The sequence below is a fragment of the Amblyomma americanum genome, chromosome 2 (genome assembly GCF_052857255.1).
Source record: "Amblyomma americanum isolate KBUSLIRL-KWMA chromosome 2, ASM5285725v1, whole genome shotgun sequence".
In the NCBI taxonomy this organism is placed as follows: Eukaryota; Metazoa; Arthropoda; class Arachnida; order Ixodida; family Ixodidae; genus Amblyomma; species Amblyomma americanum.
The window spans coordinates 98,753,284-98,769,489 of record NC_135498.1 but is presented as its reverse complement, the minus strand read 5'-3'; the positions used below and the strand labels follow the sequence as shown (position 1 = coordinate 98,769,489).

At 46.8% G+C, this 16,206-nt stretch overlaps 1 protein-coding gene across 1 annotated transcript; it reads right to left on the bottom strand.

Moving 5' to 3' along the window:
• Positions 1-727: 727 nt before the first annotated feature.
• On the bottom strand, positions 728-8,964 carry LOC144121661 (3-alpha-hydroxysteroid sulfotransferase-like). Its single transcript, XM_077654990.1, has 2 exons — positions 8,849-8,964; positions 728-3,730 (listed from the first exon to the last, which is right to left on the bottom strand). Exon 2 carries the CDS (start codon positions 3,699-3,701, stop codon positions 2,742-2,744), a length of 960 nt encoding a protein of 319 aa, XP_077511116.1. The 5' UTR covers positions 3,702-3,730; positions 8,849-8,964; the 3' UTR covers positions 728-2,741.
• Between the last annotated feature and the right edge of the window lie 7,242 nt (positions 8,965-16,206).

Here is a 16,206-nt window from a genome sequence, read left to right as displayed (position 1 = left end):
CCTTCAATAGTTCTCTCTTTAATAGCTCCCATGTCGTCAGGGACGACTCGTAGATTTCGTACCACGTGCGTGCGGAGCCACCCAATGAGAAAAACACGTGTCCAATCGTTGCCGTATCATCCCACTTGTTGAATGACGCCACGCGCTCAAATTGGTCCAACCATTCTTCAGGGTCTTCGCCTAGGGATCCATTGAAAGTTGGCGGCACCCGCGGCTGCTGCAGTATGATCGGTGTCGACATCTTCGGCGAGGTTGCGGTGCTCGTAGCAGCGGCTTTTCGCTGTCTGGTGCGGTCCGGCAGTTTCCCGAACTCAGGCTCCTCTCCCTGGAGACGTCGGCTGGCTCGCTGAGCTGTTGGTTCGTCCTCGGGTGCGACGCGCTGAGGGCTGGCTTCTCGACTTGAAGGGAACGTCCGGAACATGGAAGGCTACCCCGCACCTCCACCAGATGTCACGTAGTGGTGACGGCAGTCGAAGCAGCGATGAAGACGGACAAAAGGTCTAAAAGAAAACTGTTTATTCGGCTGACTTGCACCCAAAATGGACTGAATCACTCGGCGGCGGCGAAGCGACAAGCGTGCTCGGCGGTCGTCGAACATAATGCCCGCGCTGTCAGCTGTGCTCAATTTAAGGCTGATAGCGAACTTTCGAGATAAAACGTGCAATTTACTAGAACATTCCGGAACAACGTAGAATCAGCTCTGCCTGGCTGAGATCAATCGAGATAAATCTAGTCACGTCTTGCGTCGCAAACAAAGCGATAAAGTGGTGTGGCGGCAGATTTGAAAGACGAACAAACACTGCAAATATTCGCGGCAATATTTTGCTGTAACGAGCGAAATGAGGGATCATGGTGCCTGCATGTGGTACTTCTCAGATGTTTTTCAGCACACATGAAAGCACATTCGCCTTTCCACTGCGCAGAAAACACGGAAGACCACGCGCTCGGATAGCTCTTGAAACTTCCACGACATGCATGCATGCTCGTGTCTAGATGAGTGTGTACTGAATATTACCGAACACTTTGAAATTTCATAACGGCCATAGCCTGCACAAAGTAGGCGATTCATCACATGAAGTGAGAACAAAACTGCTTCACCGGCCACGTGGCAAGCACATACATCCTGAATGCATTTGAGAGCTTGCGGTTCTTAACTTGCCGCGTACACGCATGGAGCCTGAGTGCACAGAATGCGAGATGAATGCGAAGGTCGGAAACTCCATAGACACCACTGTCGAGCTAATCCAGACGTCAGCGCCAGTTCTTCCCATAGCGGCCGGAGGAAAGCGAAAAGGAGTGTCACATCTTTGTCATGGTAACGGTATCCAGCAGAAAAAGAGCATGCCCGAGGGGGATTCTAACAAATGCTTGAAAAAACGGCATTTTTGCTTTCCAGTGCCTCAGACAATTCGGCCACCTCTGTTGCATCCAGCGCTGTTTGCATGCACATCAATTATTCGTTTTGATCCATCAGCTCTCTTTTAGTCAGTATGGTGTGCTGAAGTATTTCAAACAGAAACGAGCTGGAGTTTCATACCGTTGGCGAAAGCTTCAGAGCTCGTGTTAGCGTCTAAAGTTTCTATCAGTGATCTCCTTTGCACGCATTAGTTAGAGGCCCTTCGCCGTGCCGGATATGCTCGCTTCACTTCTTTCTTGGTATTTCAACGGTAATTTTTCATCTAGACGGCGAGATAGCGTTCGCTCATGAAAAGGTCCCTTGTCGCCGCTGCACGGATCTTCAAGTGGCAGCGCCACAAGCAGCTCCTTTTTACGCAATTTGTTTACTTATAAAAGCATTCTTATCGGTAAAAATAACATATTTGTTGTCAGGTGACTCTACACTTTTAGTTTGGCCCGATTTATTATTCTCCTTTAGTGTCCCTATAAATGCTCTCCTTGCGCTGCACCAAGAAAAGTGTTTAGCTGTGCTTCTATAAACGTTGGCACCGAAGAAAGAAACTGTGAGGTGTGCAATACAATGAACAAGATTTTGCGCTTACTGGATATTGTCGATTGCGCATTAGTGTGTGGCCTGAAGTGCAGTAGCTGTACAGCAACAGCGGATACACATATTTCATCTGTTGAATAAGTGACAAAAAAGACAAGGCTACAAGCCGCGGTGAGGAGTTAAGCGGCTGAATGCACGTTTCGGAGGCATACTGCCCTTCGGCACAACTGCCTAGGCTAGCCGCACAACGGCCATCTGTTTGGAACATCGTAAGGGTCGGCTCTTTAAGAACGACTTCCCTGGCTGAATAATACTGTGAAAAACACAAAACGCGCTCAAAGAACATACTAACAGGATCTGAAATTTAATCCCTTTTTATTGCCAGCACATTACATATTATGCGCTGCCTGCTCTGCGTGCCCCCGGAACCTTGCCGTCAACAAGACTGAGGTTACGATATCACTGTCTTTCTAACTATCCAGCTCCCATCCGGCGGAACATGAAGCAGGAGCACGAGGAATCGGTTTGGTCAGTTTGCGGATTTATGAGGGGATGGACAGCCCACATCTGAAATTGGCTGCCCCAAAGTTGAGTCATTAAATTACTAGTAACACTAAACGTGACTCCCTTAAGGTTACCGTTGAAATATTTCACCTCATATTATTCATGGTTGCTCCAACTACGCAACGAACGTATTTCACTTGGCCTGATATAAATGAAGCGCTTCGGTTCGAAATCCTCAACAGTACTATAATGCAATACCTTTCGCATATTGAAAAAAAAGGACCGGGTCTTAGTTAGACACGCGGGATAGAGCGATTGCCTCTGCTCGTATGTTCGCCCAGAGTTCCACGAATGATGCCTTATTGCCTTCTTCCTGTATTTTCTTTTCGAAACGATTCAGCAGCTCAGGCGTGAAGTACTCCTTCCAGCTTCCTACCTTGGCGTCTTTGACCAACGCGTACTTGCTCTTGTCTCCGTCGACGCCATATTTGCTCTGCAATTTGTTTCGCTTGAAGACATCATCCCACTCAGAAACCTGGTTTCCCTTTAAGTCGAACACAATGACCTTCCTCATGTGTTCTGCTTTCGACCATTCCATTACATTCTGCAGCATTTGGTGGTCACTTTCCAGTGCTCGGCCGTAACCCTCGCCAAGGAAGTGACCCAGTCTGAGTACCACGTCTCTGATATCCTTCTTAAGCTCTTCATATGTTACGAAGAAGACGCTTGACTCGTTCTTCAAGGCGTGTCCTGAAGCAACGTGATCAAAGTAGTTCCCGTAGCCGAGATCTCCTTCGATGAAAGGATCGAAAAACTCTTCGAAGGTGCCGTCTTGAAACTGGCCAATGGTCAGTTCTGTCGTCATACGGTACTGGGATGCACATACGTCCCACGGGTTGCGAGCAATGTATATGTATTTCGCCGCTTTGTTCATGGTCTCCCGCTGAAGTGGTTGATGGGTGAGGAATAGTCTCAAGGGCAGATCCGAGTTCCAGTTGGTGCAATCCGTGTACTCGATCGCGCGAAAGTTCTGCGTGAATTCACTGTAGGTGCTAATACGCTCACCAGAATTGAGGATAAGCTGCGTTGTATACTGTATCCAGTGGGATCCACTTTTGGGATACGTGTGTAGCACGACATCGCCGTTAGCGGCACGGAACGAGAGACTCTTTCTGAAGATGTCAGGGTCGACCATAGGGCACCTCGGCACACCGTCAATTACTTGGCGATAGGGTCTTCGGCCCGGCATCGTCGCGTAGTTCCAGGGGCGTTGAGGTTCTGAAATAGAAGCATACTCGTATTTATCGGACCCGATTTCCTGCATGCCTGTTCGACATGCTTTTCCAGTGCTGCAAAGAAAAAAACAGGTGATGAAGCCAGCAGAAACACTGCACTGGCAACTACATCACTGGCCTAATTGTCGGAGTGGAGTGAGACAAATTTTCATCGCTAGAAATAAATATGCGCCGGTACAACTTACGAAGGCAAATCTTCCAATCTCGGAAGCAAATGTAGTGAATTATTTATTTATTTTTGCAAAATACCCCTAAAGGCCCTCAATTTGAGAGTATTACATGGAGGGGGGCGGTACAGGCAAGAAACAAAAGTAAGAATAATTAAGTCGAAAAATTCAAGAAACTACAAACAAAAAACAGATAAAAGCATATGAATCGTTGAAATAAAAACACAAATACAAAGCCGACATAATTAAACATTGAAGCACAAATGGCAAGAAACATTAACAGAGTAAAGTTAATATAAGTTATACAATGCCTATCCACAGCGGCGTGAAAAATAAAACGAGAATCATCAATAACATGAATAAAAGACAAAAATCTAATGCACTGGTAAGTCAACAATGTACTAAAAGATGTTACGCAGAAGTAGTGGCAGATATTAGTTTATAAAATTTCTCCGGATCAGTGGTGGTAGCAACATCTGAAGGGAGAGCGTTCCAGGTGGTTATAGTGCGTGGAATGAATTAATGGGCGTAGTTAGATATACGGCATGACAAGCGGTTAACTTGAAACAGATGGTCGCGGCGGTCAAAAATGGAGGAAGGCAAAGAAAAAAAGTCATTATGAAGGGTTGAGTGATGATACAGTTTATGAAAAAAGTGATAAGCGTGCAACTTTACGACGGATATATAGATCTTGCAGATCAGCGCGTTCCTACAAGGTGGTGATGCTGGAATGACGTGAATAATCGGAGTAGATGAAACGAGCTGCGGGATTCTGCAATGATTCGATGTTATGATTAAATATGCTATATGAGGTCCCAAATAGCCGAAGCATATTCAATTTTAGGTCGAATAAGAGTCATAAAGTGCACGCACTGGTATTTTTATGCGTGCTTTAGGAGTACCATTTTTACAATAAGAACAAATATTACTGTAGAAGGAGCGTTCACTACTGGTTTGGATGCGAAACAAAGATTAATCTTATATCACACAAATGGTCCTGGGAAAGGTATAATAATCAGCAAGCTTCAAGCCGCTTTTTCACTGGACACCCGAGGAATAGCACAGCACTTCTCAAGCTTCAATCCCGCCTGGAAGTACTTTCTTAATATAAGCGTTCGGGGACGCCATTGTGCAGTATTGGGCGACAGTTGACATGATATGGAAATCACGCTGTGACCCACACCGTTGTTCTAGTCACGAAAGCTAACGTGAAAGGAAAGGAAACCTAGCCCTGTAACCGGGAAGGAGTGCGCCTAGATATGCCAGTACCGAAAGGAATGCTGGTTCTTTTTAATTTTTTCTTTTCTTTCTTCTTTTCACTGCGCCACTTGTTACGTAAACTTCGCTCTTAATGCCTCGTCTGCACGAAGTCTTGGCAATACCTAGAGTAACGTTGCTGGCCAGTCCAGTTTTGGTTCAAGTCCCTGAGGGGATGAGCGTTCAAAAAAGTGGCGTTGCGTTCGTGAGAGTGAGATGAAAACGGCAGGAGATTAAGGTAACTTCTCATGCCCGTGAAAAAAATCACTCATATATATTTTAACAATTTTTTTGTTATGTAAAATTTGAGTTGGGTACGTGTTTGGGACCTGCGCACTTAAGCGTCCTGCCAGCGTGAATTTCCCAAAGGTGGGGAAGCACGTCCGTGATGTCCCAACAATTTTTACAGTAATTCGATGGCGTTCCGTTGATAGCGACAATTAGCCGCGCTGGTAGCGTACGTCGGTTAGCAATCGCAATGTATGTCAAAACTGCCCGTTTGCATCTAGACTAACAATATGACAGTTACAGTTATATTGAACAGAAATTGTGTGTTTTTGCATTGCTAATATCAGTTTTGGTGTACATTGCTGTAAGTTTTCAAGTCGCAAAGAATCTCCGATGGAATGACGAGCAAAGAAGAAATCTAACCAGGAAAAGAGCTCACGTGCGCAAGAGAAGATTTATCGCCTCGCACTTGACGGACGACTGGCTGTGGTTCCTCGCAGCGCCAATGAACGGTTTTTGTTATAATCTTCATTAGCGAAAAACAGTCAGTGTTACAAACAACAATAATTAGATTTCAGAATTAGCTTGGATTTCAGAATTAATAGAAGCGCATGCGTATTCTTCCGTTCTCGAGTAAATCTCTGACACTAACGTCATAAGCAGGTATTGATGACATTAACGCAAAAATACTCAAAAACACAAAACATACTACTAGCGTCATACTGTCCCATATTTTCCGCCAATCTCTTTCATCAGGTGTTTTACCACATGACAGGAAAGTGGGCAAAGCGACTCCAGTTCCAAAAAAGAACCCATCCTCTTCTAGTCATAATTGCCAACCGATATTCATCACTAGCATTCCTTCAAAGTTAATGGAGCATATAATATACTCGCCTATTATGAAATTCCTAGTTTCAGTTAATTTTTTTCAGCCTGCTCAACATGGTTTTCTAAAAGGTTTATCGTGCGACACTCAATTAGCATTGTTTGTTAACGACTTAAGCTCCAACCTTGACCTTAACATTCCAGTTGACGCCCTGTTCCTCGATGTTGAAAAGGCCTTCGACAAAGTTCCTCATAAGCGGCTTTTTCTAAATCTTTCACGCCTAAATCTTAATTCCTTTGTTCTGGAATAGATTCGGAACTTCCTTACTTACCGACAGCAGTTTCTTTTAGCTAATAAGCGTACATCACCTTATGCTTCTGTTCTCTCTGGGGTGCCCCAAGGGACCGTCCTGGGGCCCCTTCTCTTCCTAATTTATACTAATGACTTACCAGCTAACTTATGTTCTAACGTGCGGATGTTCGCTGACGACTGCGTTATTTACCGCCCAGTAACCAACAGTAGTGACTCCCAACTCCTACAATCTGACATTGAATGCGTAAGAACCTGGTGTAACAAGTGGCTAATGTCTTTAAACGCGAAGAAAACATCTGTCCTATCCTTTCATCGACGTCGCTACCAACCTATTTCAAACTATTCCTTCTCCAATTCCGAAATCACTGCTCTAATGGAGTGTAAATACTTGGGTGTTCATTTAACCCGCGATCTCAATTGGTCACGTCACGTAACGCAGATTATTAACGACGCTAATCGTGTTCTCGGTTCTTTTCGCCGAACCCTTCGCCTAGCTTCTCCATCAGTAAAGTTGTTAGCTCATTTAACATTCATTCGTCCCAAACTGGATACGCATGAGCGGTTTGGGACCCCTATCAAAGTAATCTTTCCAACTTACTGGAAACCACACTAAACCGCGCAGCAAGGTTCATCCACTCGGCCTATTCCTATCATGTAAGTGTCACTGAACTAAAACGTAATGCTCATCTTGCAAACTTAGCAGACCGCCTTACTATTGCAAGACTATGCCTTTTTCATAAAATTTACTATCCCCCCATGATCAAGTCTATTATCAGCCCTGCCCACCGCATCTCCAGCAGCACAAACAACCAGAAGGCCGTTTACCCTCCCCCTGCCCGGACTAGCGCTCATCTGTCATCATTTTTTGTCCGTACTGCAAAACACTGGAATGACTTGCCCAATACCGTCGTACTTCACTCCGACCCATCATCATTCAAACAATCCATCGAATCAACTATGTTCCCTGAATTGCACTCCCTCATGTAATACCCTTTTAATGGGGCCTTTGAGGATGTTATAAATAAAATAAAATAAATATACACCTATTGGCACCAAGCGTGTAAACCACGTTTTCTGCCGAAAAATTAAACGATTACATATGTGTTCTTAGACTGTTAACGGGGTTCCTTTCGGGACGATTTACTTGCATCATTAGCAGATAGGTTTAGATTGCTCATTGACATGGAGGCAGGTTTTCTCGGAGCGAGACGTAGCGTACGCTATATATAGTATAGTCAGAGGTTCGACGGCAGTTCTGTTGTTAGACTTGACACTGAACAAATTGAAGGTCCCTGACCATGTAAAGGTTACAATTCGACGTTTCGGAACCCTTACGGGTTCCTTGCTCACTGCGGTGGCCAAGGTTTGCTCGTCCTTTAAGTGTGTAGTACGTGACGTACGTGACACTAAGATAGGTCGAGCCGAGAAGCGTGTTTGAGCCCCGAAAGGAAACAAGCGTACACTCAAAACCCGAGCAGCAAGTGAGAGAACTCATAGCACGCGTATTAGCGAAGTTTCTAAGTACGATCTATGTGTCGCACATATCTCTTCTACCAAGCTTCGGAAGGAGTTGATGAACATGAAGGATAGCTTGCCCGACGGCATGTACTCTGGTGAGATACACAAAATTCTATGTGCTGACATCTTTACATCGGCGAAACCGGCAAGTTTCTATGACGCGGGCAAGTCCACAAACGTGACGTGGCGAATGGCAATCAAGCAGGGAACGCTGTTGCGGGACACGCTGAAACCCATCATCGTAACATCGACTAGGGACAACGCCACTGTCGTAGCTATAGAGAAGAACGTGTCATCAAGGCTATTCAAGGAACCACCATTCTATCAAAGGCTATTCAGGGAACCACCAGGGAACTATATTATTCAGGAAACCACCATTCTATCAAAAAGTCACACGGAAATATGCCGGCAGTTTACTTACGCTCAATATGTTACGTACTACATACTTAAAGGGTGACAGAACTTTGGCCCCCTCAGTGAGCAAGGAACCTGTACGGGTTCCGAAGCGTCGATTTGCAACCTTGGCATGCTCTTGTAACCTTGGCATGCGCAAAAACATGCTCTTCCAACAGTATTACTCCGCCTTAACTATCGCTTAGATCGGCGTCTTATAGTGCGCTAGGTACTGCCTTACGCGCAGCTTTTAACCATAGGACACGGTTGATTATGTGTAAGATTTAAATTTGATCTTCTACAACCTTGCACAACTTGAAGAATAGAGGAGCCCATCAGTCATTAAGTGCAATTAAAACAAAACACCGTGCCTTGCATAACTACACGAGGCAAAACTTACGCTCCGGCTGTCTGTGAATCGTCGCCGAGAAAGCGAGCAGAAACGAACCGACCAGTTGGACTGGGCAGAAAAGACGCCGTCCGTAATGCGCAGCCGTAATCTGATATCTACAAACATCACGTGCAACGACTTCAAATCTACGTTATCATTGAGGCTTATCTGGAAGCAAATAAACGCGGATGAGACAAGGTTGAGCAGTAGCCTTGTGCTTTTCTTCTGCACAGATATGTTGTCACTGAGAAATCAGGGCCGTGGGCGATAACGATTGTGACGAAAAGATAAAGCCCGGCTGCGTGTCCTGGAGTAGTGAAACACTCAGAAGGAAGAATTCTGGCAATGGATGTGTGTACAGTACCGCTGTCAGCACGCTTAACACGAACGCTCGAGCGCGTGTCTTCCACTGACACTAGCGCCGCTGGTCCTCGGCCGCTGGGTCTGAGACAATGTTAGACCGGAAGCAGGGCACGAGCTCCCTCCAACCGCCGCAAACACCGTGCAGCATGGTCTCAGACCTGGCGCCCAGGGGCTGTGATATCAGTTCAGGGGGCGCTATCGAGCGTTCATGTTAAGCGTGCTGACGGCGGTACATACGCATGTTCAGGAATGCTTGTGCTGGGACGCGTATTGCTGTTCTGAACATGAACACTTTCGATGGACATTTAACCGTTTAATTGGTCCAAAATGTTGTGTTTGGTATATCAATTGCTTGTACATCTGGGCCCAGATTTTTTCGTAATAAATTTACAGTGGCTTGGTACGTCAGTAGCAACGCCGTGTATATGTGTATAATTCTCTGATCTGTGATTAGTTCGAACACTTTAGACGCTGTATTTTAAGCCAAAAATATTATCCAATATAAGTGAAGTACGACAACTCAAATTTATTTGTGTTTGTCTTCGCTCGCATCTGAATAAAAATCGCTATTTTTCTGCACATTTCATCAACAATGAGCAATTTATGGCATGCAAAATAGCCGGTAGTGTTCAGAGGAATGGGTATGTTTTCTGTAAGACACATAATTCTTTTTTGCAGACGCAACAGGTTTAATTGTTTTGTTTCTTCGGGTAATAAACCCCTACACGAGAAATCGTAGTAGAAGCCTAAGTAAAGTCACTATTGTATATCGCTGTGTTTACGCTGATCTGGATGATTCTTCGAAAGTTGTTATTAATGCCAACAAAACAGCCAACTTGTTGCAGACGTAATCTTTATGGTTTGTTCATAATATGCGTTGCTCAAAAATGACTCCTAGGCGCGTCATTGCATGTCCTAGATTAAGACGGGCTCCATAAAACGTTAGCGAAAAAATCAATTTCAAAAATTTTGTCCTTTGGTCTCAAAAACACATAGGTCGCATTGTTAGCATTCAACTGAAGTTGATTTCAGTTTTACCAAGTAGGAAGCTCTGTTAGACAGTGATTCACTGCTATCTGTATCTCCTGGACAGTTTTACAGGAAACAAATACGTTGATGTCTTCTGCACAAATACAATGTCCTTGGCCCGCACTATGTTAACTGTACTAGTAATGTACAATAGAAACAGGGTCGACCTAAAACTGAGCCCTTTGGAAGCCCAGTAGAGGTGGCGCCAATTTCTCACAATGCTACTGATCAATTGCAATGATACTGATCTGTTGCTTAACAGGTAGTTATCAGGCTCGATGCAGTTATCGTGAGCCCATAGTAACTAGATTTTTCTTGCGAATATTTGATGCACAACTGAATCAAAGGTTTGCGCAAGTACAAAAAAGTTTCGGCGAATATTACCCTATTTTTTCTACGATACTTATTATCATTTCTTTTGGCTTTTGGTACGGCCGATTCTCAGTTTCTTTTTTCGGAAAGCTTAACTGCCCGAGGTGTTATTATTCGCGTTCAGCCAATAAATCAGCGGAATCATGTGTTTATAGTCGGCTCCGAAAATTTTAAAAAATATTAATATGACTGAAATCGATCTGTAGTTTTTTTTAAATCATTATAACCGCCTCCATCGTGAATGGCACTTACACGAGCAACCTTTATTTGTTCGGGAAACGACGTGTTTCAAATTTCGTTTATAATGTGAGTTGATTCAGAGCGATTATATCTGCAATGCAACCAGCATTAGGATATGCCGTCAGCACCACAAGCCCTATTATGTCAACCATAATTAATAATATCACTTATTTATCTTTTAGGGCAAGGGAATAAAATATTGAATCTGCTCAGCAAGTGCTTAAGTAGCTTAATGGGTCTACGTAAAAGCTACTAGTGTCTGTGGGAGCACCCACGGTTAAAAAAAAATGAACCCCTGATTACATCGTTACACTAAATGCGACGCTGGTGCACTAGCGCAATGACAGAGAACTTATGACAGAGAATGTAACTTATGACAGAGAATGTAAGCGCCAGCTGACGCGACGCGGTTCCAGCCTTTCCACTTGCCTCCAGCGGCCACGTAGCCTGTTTTCCTCTTTTCAACTAAGCTGCAGGAGGAATAAAAAATTAAAATCAGGTTTTGGCGAAAGGAAATGATGCAGTATCTGTATCACAGCACGATGGACACCTGAACCGCGGCGTAATGGAAGGGAGGAAGGTGGGAGTGAAAGAAAAAAGGTAAAAGGAGCTGCCGTAGTGGAGGGCTCCGGAATAATTTCGACCACTCGGCGATCTTAACCGTTCACTGACATTGCATAGCACACGGGCGCCTTTTGCGTTCCGCCTCCATTGAAACACGGCCGCCGCGGTGGGGTTCGAACCCGGGTAGTCGAGCGCCATAAACACTGAGCTCATAGCGAATTCTTCGCTTGTGGCCCATCTATTGCTAGCACAAGAAAAGGAAACAGGGATTACCATTTCCACTTTGGGACCTGCAACCGTCGCCTCTCACCCTCTATTCATCTGCCCTCTCCAACTTGCATTCCCCTCTTCCCTGAAGGTGAAAATGAGAATTTCTCTCTCACTCCACTATGCCACTTGCCAGCCGTGGCAGGTGGCAGCTGGCAGGCTTCACCAGGACAAATAACGGCTTTTTCGTTAGTGACCCACCTAGTGATATCACACTCCACCTGACAACCGTACAGGTGGCAGCTGGAAGGTAGGGGCTTCATCCGCAGACAGGATGGCTTTTTCACTTGAAAAGCATCTAGTCCCGTTGCACTAAAAGGTGTGATTAATTTTCTTTGCTAGAGGGCTCCTTCGTAAATTTCGTCGTCGCTTCGGTGTGGAGGCGAAATATTTTGTTTCCGTTGGCCCAGCAGAGGGACAAAACTGCCCCTGTGTCTGATAGCTGCTACTTCTCGAAAATTTGTCTTATGCACCTGTAGATCTGATTTGAAATCTCTGGGTTTTAGCTCTTCAAAAATGTGGTTCAACTGACGCATACAAAACCTTCATGATAGATTTTTCGCACAATGGACATGAATAGTACACACGATGTGCTTGCGGCACTCTCTTAGATTGCTTAATTCTAGTTTGCACTGAGAGCTATCTGCCGAAAGAAAGGTAAGCTGATTTAATAAATTATTCTAGAAATTCTGCTTGCTTTATTGGCGCAGGCTTTTTGTTATACCGAGGGAGAAAGCAAAACATTGGCATAGGGTCGCTACGGCTTTTGCCGTGGAAGTGTTTTAAAAAACAGGTGTCATTGAGACTATTGGTGTGGTCCGTTACTCTAACAGGAGACGTAATAGGGTTTTCAAATTCATAACTACATATCATGCAACTACTTTGTGCAAGTGTTTTTCATTAGCAGAATAATATATATATATATATATATATATATATATATATATATATATATATATATATATATATATATATATATATATATATATATATATATATATATATATATATATATATATATATATATATATATATAATTGAAGTATTTTTCTCCCACTAATCCACACTATAAATTAAATAGAACATTCCCCAATGCACCTTGGTTTCGGTGACTCTTGGCTTACTTCATGTATTTGTCAAACGAGCCCCTCATTTTCCTTAACTCGTCTGTAAATAGCTTAACGAGAGTCTCGGTTCTGGCAGTCTTGATGCCATAGGTAGCATAAGAGGGCTCTCGCACAGTGTCCGTCCTCACCGTTAGATGACGTTCCACGTCACAGTCGCGGTAATACAGGACGTGGTACGTTCGCCGCTATGGACGAGGGTGGCGCTGGTGAACACTCTCAAGGTTCGCTTACACGCAATAAACATAAATACCCACGAGAACAGCAGATTGGACAGCCGTCGCCGTAGCTCAGTTGGTAGAGCACCGGACGCGATATTCGGAGTTCGTGGGTTCGGATCCCACGGGCTTTAGAATCGGACACGGGCTTTAGAATCTTCAGAGGATGGCGCTCAACGAAGAAGACGACGAGAAGCGCCGAACACTGCGAAGCTCGAGCGCCGAACACTGCGAAGCTCGAGCGCCGACCGCTCGGTCGCTCGTGCGTGCTCTGAACGGAACGCGGTCTCTGATCTGTGCCTGGACGGTTCCGCTGGTTGTTCGTGACGCTGTGCTTTTATTACTGTTCTGTGCTATGGTGTGCTGTGTGTGCTGTATTAGTAGTGTGCTGTGTTCTTATTGCAAGTGGTGGAGGTGTCAACGATCCCTCGCTCTCGAGCTTCGCACCCGCGCATTGACTACCACCTCTGCAATGCCTGAGACCGTCACACAAACCGCTTCACCGCTTCCGTCGGCTGTCATCTGTTCCGGCGCAGCGCGGCAGCATGACCCGACCATCTTCAGCGGCACAGATGACACCGATGTGGAGGATTGGTTGGCCTCCTATGAACGCGTTTGCGCCTACAACAAGTGGGACGATAGCGTCAAGCTCACCAACGTTATCTTTTATCTGAGCGACGTAGCCAATCTCTGGTTTCTAAACCACGAGGCTGACATCTCAAGCTGGGCAGCTCTAAAAACCGGTCTGACAGAAGTCTTTGGCCATCCCGCAGTGCGAAAGCTTCGCGCCGAGCAACGCTTGCGAAGTCGGGCCCAGCAAACCGGTGAAACCTTCACCAGTTATATAGAAGATGTCGTCGACCTCCGCAAGCGTGTCAACCCTTCTATGAGCGAGGCCGACAAGATCAGACATTATGAAAGGCATTGAGGATGATGCTTTCCAGATGCTCGTCGCCAAAGATCCCCAGACTGTCTCCGGTGTCATCGGCTACTGCCAAAGCTTCGATGAGCTGCGCAAAAAGCGTGCAGGCTTTCAGGAGGCCGCACTTTGCAGCTTGGCTCTCCCAGGGGACGGTGCTCTGGACCAACAGTCGCTCCTCCAGAGCATCCAGCAGTTTGTACGTGAGGAAGTCGCACGCCAGCTATCTTTGTCTACCTGCCCGCCTACGCCTGCGCCGTCGCCCACTCCCAACCTACAGCGTGTTATCGAGGAGCAGGTAGCTGAAGTCCTGCCACCTCCTTCTCAGCCACCCCTGATCGCGGCTCCTCTGACGTACGCCAATGCTGTGGTGCGGTCGCGGCCCTCACCTGCTGCCCCAGTCTACAGGCCACCTACCCGACAGTTAGAACCCCAGCGACCTGCAACGCCACCTTACCGTCCGGTTGCCCGCCCCCGATCACAGCCGCAGCCACTCAACCCCTGGTGCACACAAGACAACCGCCCTATTTGCTACGCCTGTGGCGTCGCTGGTCACGTGGCTCGTTTCTGTCGGAGTCGTGACCACCGTCCCTACGATTATAGGCGTGAGCCGACGTACGACCTTCCGCCGTCGTCCTCGCCTGTGTCACACTTGCCGCCTCCGGATTCTTCTCCTAGTTACCATCCCCGCTCCCACCGCTCGCCGTCTACTGGCCGTCGTTCCCGATCTCCAATGCTCCGTCGCAAACCCGCCGTCCACGGGGAAAACTAACCACCGCAGTTTCGGAGGCAAGAACTGCGTCACCAGCGGCTCACTCAAGTCCTGTTTCTGCGCCTGCCAATACTATTACCGTTTTCGTTGAAGGAGTCGCCGTCGAAGCATTTGTTGACACTGGCGCAGCCGTTTCGGTTCTCAGTCACACCCTCTGTCGCAGACTCAAAAAAGTGACGACGCCCCTTCTTCCCGTTTCTCTCCGGACGGCCAGCGCTCAGGACATTCGACCGTTAGCCGCCTGCACCGCCCGTCTGCTCATCGGGAACGTTCCCTACACAATCGAGGTCATCGTCCTCGCTCGCCCCTCTCACGACGTTTTCCTTGGCTGGGACTTCCTCTCCTCACATCACGCCGTTATTGATTGCGCCTGTGCTCAGCTTGACTTGTCGCTCTACAGTGACGCCCCCTTGGACGTAACCGGTGCTGTTGCCGCTACTGTGGTCGTCTCAGGGGACACAGACGTTCCACCTTTCTCTTCAGTGCTGGTGCCTCTTTCTTGTGCTGCGCTCTCAGATGCAACAGTGACTTATACCTCCTCTTTACGATTCGCTGACCAGAAGTCTGTTTTGCTGCCTCATGCTGTGCTGACAATTGTTCGTGGCTCCAGCGCTATTTATGTGGTCAACCCGTTCTCCTGCCTTACCACTTTACTCCGTGGGCAATCGCTTGGTAGCGTTGTCGTTCTCGATCCCGCCTCCGCATACCCCCTCGTCGATAGCGCGACCGGCCTTCACGTCAGCGCCATTACGCCTGTTCCCATCACGAATCAGTCGTCTGTAGATACTTTTCATCGTTCTGTCGACGCCGCCCTGACGTCTACCCAACGAGACCAGCTTGTAGCCGTTCTGCAGCGTTTTGAAGCTTCGTTTGACTACCAGCAACATTCCTTGGGCCGCACCACCACCGTTACCCACTGTATTGACAATGGAACCCAGGCCTCTTTGGACCAACGTCCGTACCGCGTGTCAGCCGCTGAGCGCAGCATCATTGACGCCCAGGTGACCGACATGCTCCAGCGTCACGTGATACAGCCGTCGCACAGCCCGTGGGCATCGCCAGTGGTTCTGGTCAAGAAAAAAGACGGTGGACTACCGTCGTTTGAATAAGATTACACGCAAGGACGTTTACCCTCTCCCCGTATCGACGATGCCCTTGGCTGCCTGCAGGGCTCTGAGTTCTTTTCTTCATTGGACTCGCGCTCCGGTCACTGGCAGGTGCCGATGGCGGAGGCCGATCGCCAAAAAACTGCATTCGTCACACCCGACGGGCTCTATGAATTTAATGTCATGCCTTTCGGCCTCTGCAGTACACCCGCCACATTCGAGCGCATGATGGCCAACATACTCCGAGGGCTCAAATGGCACACATGCCTTTGTTATCTAGACGACATTGTAATCTTTTCCCCGGACTTTCCGTCTCGCCTCCAGCGCCTCGAGACTGTTCTTCGCTGCCTGGCCGCCGCTGGCCTCCAACTTAATTTGAAAAAGTGCCGCTTC